Source organism: Haematobia irritans, chromosome 1 (genome assembly GCF_050003625.1).
Source record: "Haematobia irritans isolate KBUSLIRL chromosome 1, ASM5000362v1, whole genome shotgun sequence".
Lineage (NCBI taxonomy): Eukaryota > Metazoa > Arthropoda > Insecta > Diptera > Muscidae > Haematobia > Haematobia irritans.
In genome coordinates this window covers 11,970,371-11,979,656 of record NC_134397.1, presented here as the reverse complement: position 1 = coordinate 11,979,656, position 9,286 = coordinate 11,970,371, and the positions used below count along the sequence as shown (strand labels likewise).

The window sequence follows — 9,286 nt, the reverse complement described above, 5'->3', positions numbered from 1 at the left end:
AAAATTAAAAACAAGTTTTTAACAATAGTGAAATGGCAATATATCATTAGCTATAGAAAAATTTAATGAAGAGTTTTTATTTCATAAAAAGAAATAGATGGAAACATAAGTTTAAAAAATAAAAAAACATATAAAATACATTTTACCATAATTGAATGTATATATTTTAATTAAAATCTCATATCTGTTTGTAATATTAAAATATTTAATTCTAATTTATTTAAAAAAACAACAACAAACTAAAAAATCTAATTTGTCAAGGAAGGGAAAACAATCTAATAAATGTGCAAATATATCTGAAAAAAAAATTTTGAAAAAGTAAATCCAAAAAAAAAAATTAATCAATATGTGGTAAATAATAAAGCTGACAAAATCAACGATTATAAAAAATAATTCATATCAGTTATGATATGCGAAAATCACCTGGAAATAATATCTGAAAAATATTCCCTATATAATCATTTCATCCTGCTGTAGGCGTACATATATACCTGGAGTATTATGTATATGGGCTGGTCAAAAGTAAGTATATAGAGATTTATATAAAAAATAAACATTTCAAACAAATTAAACCAGAGCCGATAAACTTCCAAGAAATTTTCCCGAAGGAGATTAAAGAACTACACGAAAAAAATTCTCCAATTTTAAAACTTTCAAAACCTATTTTTAAGGCCAATTATTAATTGGATTTAATTGGATTTAACCCTATAATGCCCAAGACCGCCTTTAGGCGGGCTTCATTTAATAAGGAAGCTTTTAGTAAAACACACCTCAATACAACAAAAATGGGCAAAATAAAAAGAAAACTTATTTGAAACTATTCAAGAGGCTTTGCAGCATATGCTGAATTTTACGGTATCAATTTTTCTTGCTTAGTTCTCTTGCTTTTGTTTCGTTAACATTGAAAATTTAATCAACTGGAAAAAATTGGGGCATTAGAGGGTTAATTAATATTACTTACTATATTGACAATTTTTAATCTCCATCAAACCTTTAAAGCAGTTTTAATATTAACAAAAATCAATTACAAATTGCGTCAAATAGATATGTTACAAATTTGAAATTTAGTCTCTAAAATGAGAGTCCTTTGTTTCGTGTTTACTCACTCCGGACAACTATGCAAATTTGTGATCATTTGGGAGCAGTATTTGAGACTACTTTAAATGCAATCCGAGGAAGTTTCTGCTCCGTTTTGTTACAATCGACCAAGCATGGATCCACCACGAAGTCATGGAATAGACGAAAGTGTGGACGGGACCAGGCGAACGTGTTCCGATAACGTGATTTCAAGTGTGATTCAAATCAGACACAAAGAAAAATTAATTAACCCTTTCACTACCGAATTAAACCTAAAGTTAAAAGCTTTCATTTTTCCTCTGTTTTTACTTGTACTAACCATGTAGAAAAAATATTGCAATTTGGAAGGCCTACCTCAATTATTTTTTAAAGCTATATGTGTTTGGTCTGAAAATTTATTTCTGGAATTGTGACCAAATGATCATACGAAACTAAACGCTATTTGACCCTGTAATATCTGTGATCTGAATCTTTTTATAGAATATACATTTACTAGAGACGTACAGTAGAAAAATTGTCTCAAAATTGTGTTTATTGTCAAGAAATGTTATGAAAACACATTTTAATGCCCACACTGAAAAAAATATTTACGTGATATTAAAGATTTCGAAACCTAAATTTTAGGAAGCGAAATTTACAAAATATTAAGGACAAATTTCATTAAAATAATTGAATTTTTTTTTAAAATAAAGTTTATAATCTTTGCTTCAAAATTTTTTTCATTAAATTTAGGACACGAATTTTGTAAATTTGCGTTCCTCCGTTAAAGTCGCATGTCTTTGAAGTAAGGCTAATTTTCCTTAAAGTAAAGAAACACATTTTTGATTTAAAGAAATTGTCCTTAAATAACTGAAATATTGAAACTTTAGATTTAAGATAAAAACGCTTCAAATATAGGCTAAAACTTATTTTGAAGATTTAGCATCTTTGGTTTAAAGTTTTTTTTTTTTTTTTTTGAATTAAGAAAGCATTTTGTGCGTTGATGTATCCGTAATAAGTTGGATTTTTAATGTGTCATTTGTTTGTACATGAATAGCTTTATGAATATACCGCGAAATATGAATGGAAATTCGATAAATGGAATCTCTATCTTAATTTTAATTTTATTGATCCTAGATTTAAAGCCAGATAGGTCGCTAAAAAATGCCTTTATTTTAAATAAGCCGCATCTTTGGCTCGGAATCAATACCAAAATCCTTAAAAGGAGGTCAAAATCTTTGAATCCAAGTAAACTTTTTTTTGAGTGCAGCCATATGGAAAATATTTATAGCTTATTTAGATAAGAGCCTCTTCTATAAAAATATCATCGAGAAATAAGTCAGAGTTTGGAGTCGTTTTCGAATGACCTCTGTGGTGGACATCGGTAGTGAAAGGGTTAAAATATAGCCAACAACATTTACTTCATTGATATAATCAAATATGTTCATGCAGACAATAAAAACTTTCGAAAATAGTACGTTTTATTGAATATGTGTTACAACAACGAAAATTCTTATTATATTTACGAATTTGTTTAGTCGGCTCAATGTTAATGGCACATTTCGTCCATACTACCAAACATTTTCTGTGGATACTGAGAAAAATTTCGTTCTATTAATGAATATTGGTGTTGTATTAATTAAAAAAACAAGTATATACGGCCGTAAGTTCGGCCAGGCCGAAGCTTATGTACCCTCCATCATGGATTGCGTAGAAACTTCTTCTAAACACTGCCATCCACAATCGAATTACTTAATTTGCGGTAACGCTTGCCGATGGCAAGGCATCTACCATCTTCTAAACTGTATGACAAAATTTTCTATAGAAAGAAAATTTTGACAAAAATTTCTACAGAAAAAAATTTTAACAAAATTTTCTATAGAAATAAACTTTTGACAAAATTTTCTATAGAAATAAAATCTTGGTAGATTATTTTTGGCTCGAGTGGCAACCATGATTATGAACCGAATAAAATTTGAACAAAATTTTCTATAGAAATAAAATTTTGACAAAATTTTCTATAGAAATAAAATCTTGGTAGATTATTTTTGGCTCTAGTGGCAACCATGATTATGGACCGATATGGACCAATTTTTGTGTGATTGGACCAATTTTGGTATGGTTGTTGGCGATCATATACTAACACCACGTTCCTAATTTGAACCGGATCGGATGAATTTTGCTCCTCCAAGAGGCTCCGGAGGTCAAATCTGGATAACGTTTTATATGGGGGCTATATATAATTATGGACCGATATGGACCAATTCTGGCACGGTTGTTAAAGATCATATACTAACACCATGTTCCAAACTACAACCGGATTGAATAAAATTTGCTTCTCTTGGAGACTTCGCAAGCCAAATCTGGGGGTCGGTTTATATGGGGGCTATATATAATTATGGACCGATGTGGACCAATTTTTGCATGGTTGGTAGAGACCATATACCAACACCATATACCAAATTTCAGCCGGATCGGATGAAACATGCTTCTGTTAGAGGCTCCACAAGCCAAATCTGAGGGTCCCTTTATATGGGGGCTATACGTAAAAGTGGACCGATATGGCCCATTTTCAATACCATCCGACCTACATCGATAACAACTACTTGTGCCAAGTTTCAAGTCGATAGCTTGTTTCGTTCGGAAGTTAGCGTGATTTCAACAGACGGACGGACAGACGGACGGACATGCTTAGATCGACTCAGAATTTCACCACGACCCAGAATATATACTTTATGGGGTCTTAGAGCAATATTTCGATGTGTTACAAACGGAATGACAAAGTTAATATACCCCCATCCTATGATGGAGGGTCTAAAAATCATTGGTGCAATTTTAAGTAATTTTCTGTTTCACTACCTCTCACACCGATTTGGATGCTATTTTGCAAGTTTAGTTGGTACCATCGAAGATTATATTGTGCCAACTTTGAGCAAGACCGGTTTGTTATGAATTTTTTTAGTCGGCTCAATGTTAATGCCACAATTCGTTCATACTACCAAGGTCTGCTCCGGAAAAACTCCTCACAAATGTGACCCGTATCTTGCGAACCAAAAATATATCAACAGACGGGCGGATGGATTGCAAGGGGTAGGTACATTAGAAATAAAATTTTAACAAAATTTTCTATGGAAATAAAATGTTGGCAAAATTTTCTATGGAAATAAAATTTTGACAAAAATTTCTATGGAAATAACATTTTTTTATAGAAATCAATTTTTTTATAGAAATCAAATGTTGACAGAATTTTCTATGAAAATAAAATTTTGACAAAATTGTCTTTAGAAATAAAATTTTGACAGAATTTTCTATGAAAATAAAATTTTGACAGAATTTTCTATGAAAATAAAATTTTGACAGAATTTTCTATGAAAATAAAATGTTGACAAAATTTTCTTTAAAAATACAATTTTGACAAAATTTTCTATGGAAATAAAATTTTGACAAAATTGTCTTTAGAAATAAAATTTTGACAGAATTTTCTATGAAAATAAAATTTTGACAGAATTTTCTATGAAAATAAAATTTTGACAGAATTTTCTATGAAAATAAAATGTTGACAAAATTTTCTTTAGAAATACAATTTTGACAAAATTTTCTATGGAAATAAAATTTTGACAAAATTTTCTACAGAATAAAATTTTGACAAAATTTTGTATAGAAATAAAATTTTGCAAAACCAGACCTTTTGCTTTGGTAGATTTTTGGTAAAATTTTCTTCAAAATTTGGTAGATTTTTTTTTGACTCGAGTGACAACCCTGCTCGGGAGAGCGGAACATTTAACTTGTTTGTCGCAACCGTGTTATCTTCTCAAAAATTATATGTCTGACGTGAATAATACTTTTGAGACAAAAATAGGGTGATCATGTTCCAACTCCGGTCATTTTGCTTTTTACGGCACATTTTATACTATAGACATAACTTTGCTTATTTCGCAAGGTACTGATTATAGGATATATTTCTATAATGGTACATATGTCATTTTCTAGAGCCAATATGCTTTCGATATGCTTTCCAAGATACATGCTTCTTCTTCGGAATAAATTTTTTTGAAATTCGAAACTCCTCTAGTAATAAGTTCCCAATTTTCAATCCGGCTATTTTTCTTGCCTTTATGATAAATACCCAGCAAAAATACTTCAGCAGTAAGAGTTTAGTTGCGGTTTTTGGTATACAATAAAGTAGGCAGTGCATACACACTGCATGTATCGGTGGCAGTAACGTAAACGTGTAATCAAACTAGTTTATGATCATTCGTTTACGTACATGCATGAATGGTAGTGATGTTTTCCTTCATGCCAACAATGCTATACTCAAGATTAAAGGGTGGGTGATACGGTCAAAATTTGGTCAAGGGAAAACGCGTGTAAATCGGTGAAATCGTTTATTTAAAAAATCAAATTAAATTTCTTTTTCAAGTTCAATTAGTATAAAATTCAGGAAAAATATTCAGTTAGGATTTCGCTTTTCCGAAGCCCGAATTGCCGGGCCTCACGCTTGACACCTGCCATCAGATTTTGTACAGCCACCTTGTCCACCTTCTTCGCCGCAGAAAGCCAGTTTGCCTTGAACTGCTGCTCGTCCTTAGCAGTTTTTTTGGTCTTCTTTAGGTTCCGCTTGACAATAGCCCAGTATTTCTCAATTGGGCGGAGCTCTGGCGTGTTGGGAGGGTTCTTGTCCTTGGGAACCACCTGCACGTTGTTGGCGGCGTACCACTCCATGACCTTTTTACCGTAATGGCAAGATGCCAAATCCGGCCAAAACAGTACGGAACAACCGTGTTTCTTCAGGAAAGGCAGCAGGCGTTTATTCAAACACTCTTTCACGTAAATTTCTTGGTTGACAGTCCCGGAAGCTATGAAAATGCTGCTTTTCAAGCCACAGGTACAGATGGCTTGCCAAACCAGATATTTCTTTGCGAACTTTGACAGTTTTATGTGCTTGAAAATATCTGCTACCTTTCCCCTTCCTTCTGCCGTATAAAACTCCTGTAGGTTTCGTCGTCCACTATCACGCAGTCAAACTTCGTCAGCATCGTCGTGTACAGCCTCCGGGATAGCGCTTTGGCCGTCGTATTTTGTTTATCATTGCGATTTGCAGTCACTACCTTCTTGTAAGTGGATAGTCCGGCTCGTTTTTTGCCAGTTTTGCGTGCGAGTAGCTCGGATTTTCGCGATGCGCGAGCAAAATTTTGATACGCTGCTCTTCTTGCTTGGACGGCATTTTGACAACTGAAGAGTGAATTCCAAAATCAAAATAGGAGCAACATTCTACACACACACAACGTCAAAATGAGGGGTGTTCAGGTTTTTTAAATGCAAAATTGAAAGTTTATATTGACCAAATTTTGACCGTATCACCCTTTATATATCACTTATGAGCAATATTTCTATTAAAATGAGCAATTATATCAGCGCTATGTAGAAGCTGCTCTAAATCCGGACATCGTCCACAAAAATCAGCACTGATTCGGTTGTTTTGTAAGCAGTTGGTACTGCATCTCTCCCTTACAATCCTGCTGAAGTAGTGCTCTATTTTTTACTGGGTAATGTGTAACAGCTGGCTAATATGATGATACTTACAATCGGAAGACTAATTGCGTGTAGTTCTGCATGCCGGTCATTTGGCAAGCCTAAGTACTACATATATTTTCTGTCACGTATGAAACAGAACTGTGAGCCAGAACTCTTCGTTAAAAGGAGGTCCCTTGTCATTGAGCTAAATATAGAATCGGGCAGCAATCAATAATAAGAGAGAATTATTTTTTTATTTGTAATATTCATAACAATAATAAATTATGAATATAAATAATAACAGAAATGCTGGTACTAACTACAAAGGTTTTCAACCCCGACAAGAGAGAAATTCAGCACCTGTGGTACCACAATTGACTGAATTATCTAGGTGAGCTTAACATAACCTGCTGCCATAATATCTAAACTAATTTAAGGGCTGACAAAACAAGAAGGACTTTTCTCAAAGGTGTTGAGCCGAAAATTACGGAGTCATTTCGAACATTGAAGAGCAATAAAATTAGCTTAAAATCTTTGTGTAATGGGGTTTCAGTGCAGGTAATTCATATAGTTCAAGGAGAGAACATAAATTTGTATTTTACTATTTTGAGCGAGAACAAGAAATATAATATCATCGGAACATATATATAGAAAATTATAAGTTACCAAAAGGTCAGGCAAATAATAAAGATTTACCAATCACCAAAATGTTAAGGTCAAGAAAAAATTCGCAATGATATGCAAGTAAGTGCGAGAGAGAGACTGAAAAATATTTTATGTCACTTATTTAAATGTTTTGATTAATACACATATCACCCTCAGCTACCAAATACCATAAATTATTGTATTTCAAATTAGAGGTTTTGTTTTGGCATTTTGCTGAGATTTTTTAAAGGAAAAAAATAAACAGATTATCTGAAATTCACAATGAATTTGTTTTAAGTTATTTGCCAACTTTTCATCATGGAAATTACAAATGAAACATCATTCCCATGTGACATTGTGATCATATTCTATTCAAAATCTCACATAGCTAATTAAATTCTCATTAATAAATGTTTGAATAATATTTGTCAGCTTTAACAATAATTGTCTGAACAAAAGATAACCCAACATTTTAATCTACTACCAAATTTGGCTTTATTGTTTTGAGCGTTTAGCTTTGCCTGGATCATTTACATGTTTAAATTTTGTGATATATGTGTCTGCCTTTAAATATAAACAAACAAATAAATAGAAACCCATCAACCAACATTTGTCAAACTATTTGCGGGTTTGTGGTAAATATTACCACTTAAGTAATTAATTTATTATAAAAGCTTGCATCACATATTTTTATTTTTATTATTTTCAAACATATATTTGATTCATTGTTTGTTGATGGATGAGATAATAATTGTTTATAATTTATGGTAATTGTCCTTCCCTTGGCAGAAGATGATAGACCAGATATTCAAAATAGATATTTAGATATTGAGATATAGATATTTTCTGCTTCACTACCAAAACCACTAAATGTGGTAATGATATAATGTTATAGAAAATATATTCGAAGGTTCATGACCTCCATAGTAATTCAAGGACTACACCGAAAAAAAACCCGTAGTTAAACAATCGCTAAATTTAACTTATTTTTACTGCAAAAAAAATATTTGCCTGTACGAGGGCGGTTCGGAAACTTCTTAGCCTATCAATGAAAGAGAATAGTTAGTTTTTCAAAAATATTTTTATTTTTCAATATGATCTCCTGAAACTTCAATACACTTAGTCCACCGCTTTTCTAGCAATTCTATCCCTTGATTAAAATAGTTTTCCTCAAGGTCTTCAAAATAGTGGTTTACAACTGTAATTGCGTTTTCATTTGAGGTAAAACGCTTGCCAACAAGGATTTTTTAGATTTGGGAACAAGCAAGTCACTGGGAGCTAAATCAGGAGAATAATATGGGTGGTCAAGCAACTCGTTGATTTTAGCCATTGTTAAAACACTCTTGTGCGCTGGTGCGTTGTCTTGATGAAAAATTATTTTTTTTTGTTGTAAGCCAGGACGTTTTTCTCGAATTTGTACATTTAATTGATCCAAAAGGTTGCAATAGTACTCTGAATGTATTTTTTTACCCTTTTGCAGATAGTCAATCAATAAAATACCTTTGAAGTCTCAAAAAACCATTGCCATAACCTTACCAGCCGACTGAATTGCTTTTGCCTTTTTGGGGCACTCCCTCAGCTTCAGTCCATTGTTTGGATTGTTCTTTTGGCTCTGGAGGATAGTGGTGGATCCATGTCTCATCAACAGTTATGAAACGATGCATAAAATCCATTTTATTTCGCTTAAAACGATCCAAACAAGCTTGAGAAATCTTCATTCTTATGCGTTTTTGATCGACTGTTAACAAATGCGGCACCCATCTTGCAGAAAGCTTTTTCATCTGTAGTTCTTCATGCAAAATTAAATGGACTCGATCATTTGAGATGCCCATGATATTAGCAATTTTATTCGTCGATCTTTTAATACCATATCATGCAGTTTGGCTACAATTTCTATTTTGTTGCTGTTTTTGGAAGTCCACTACGTGGTTCATCTTCAATGCTTGTACGACCACGTTTAAATTCAGCACCCTAATTTTTTACTGTTGCATATGAAGGAGCACTTTCACCTAACACATTCACCATATCATTATGAATTTCTTGTCCCGATAAACCTTTTTTATGTAAATAT

The 9,286-nt window shown here is 32.6% G+C and overlaps 1 protein-coding gene across 3 annotated transcripts in view; it reads left to right on the top strand.

Annotated features, from left to right (window-relative positions):
• Positions 1–209: 209 nt before the first annotated feature.
• Positions 210–9,286, top strand: part of pnr (pannier) — an 82,587-nt gene continuing 73,510 nt past the window's right edge. The window contains exon 1 of one of the 3 annotated variants that reach the window (XM_075289249.1): positions 210–522. Coding sequence is in view for 1 of the 3 variants with exons in the window: in XM_075289251.1 (XP_075145366.1) it covers positions 502–522 (21 nt within the window). In the remaining 2 variants the exon portion in view is untranslated. The remainder of the gene's footprint in view (positions 523–9,286) is intronic. The other 2 variants (XM_075289248.1, XM_075289251.1) reach the window with 2 other exon arrangements.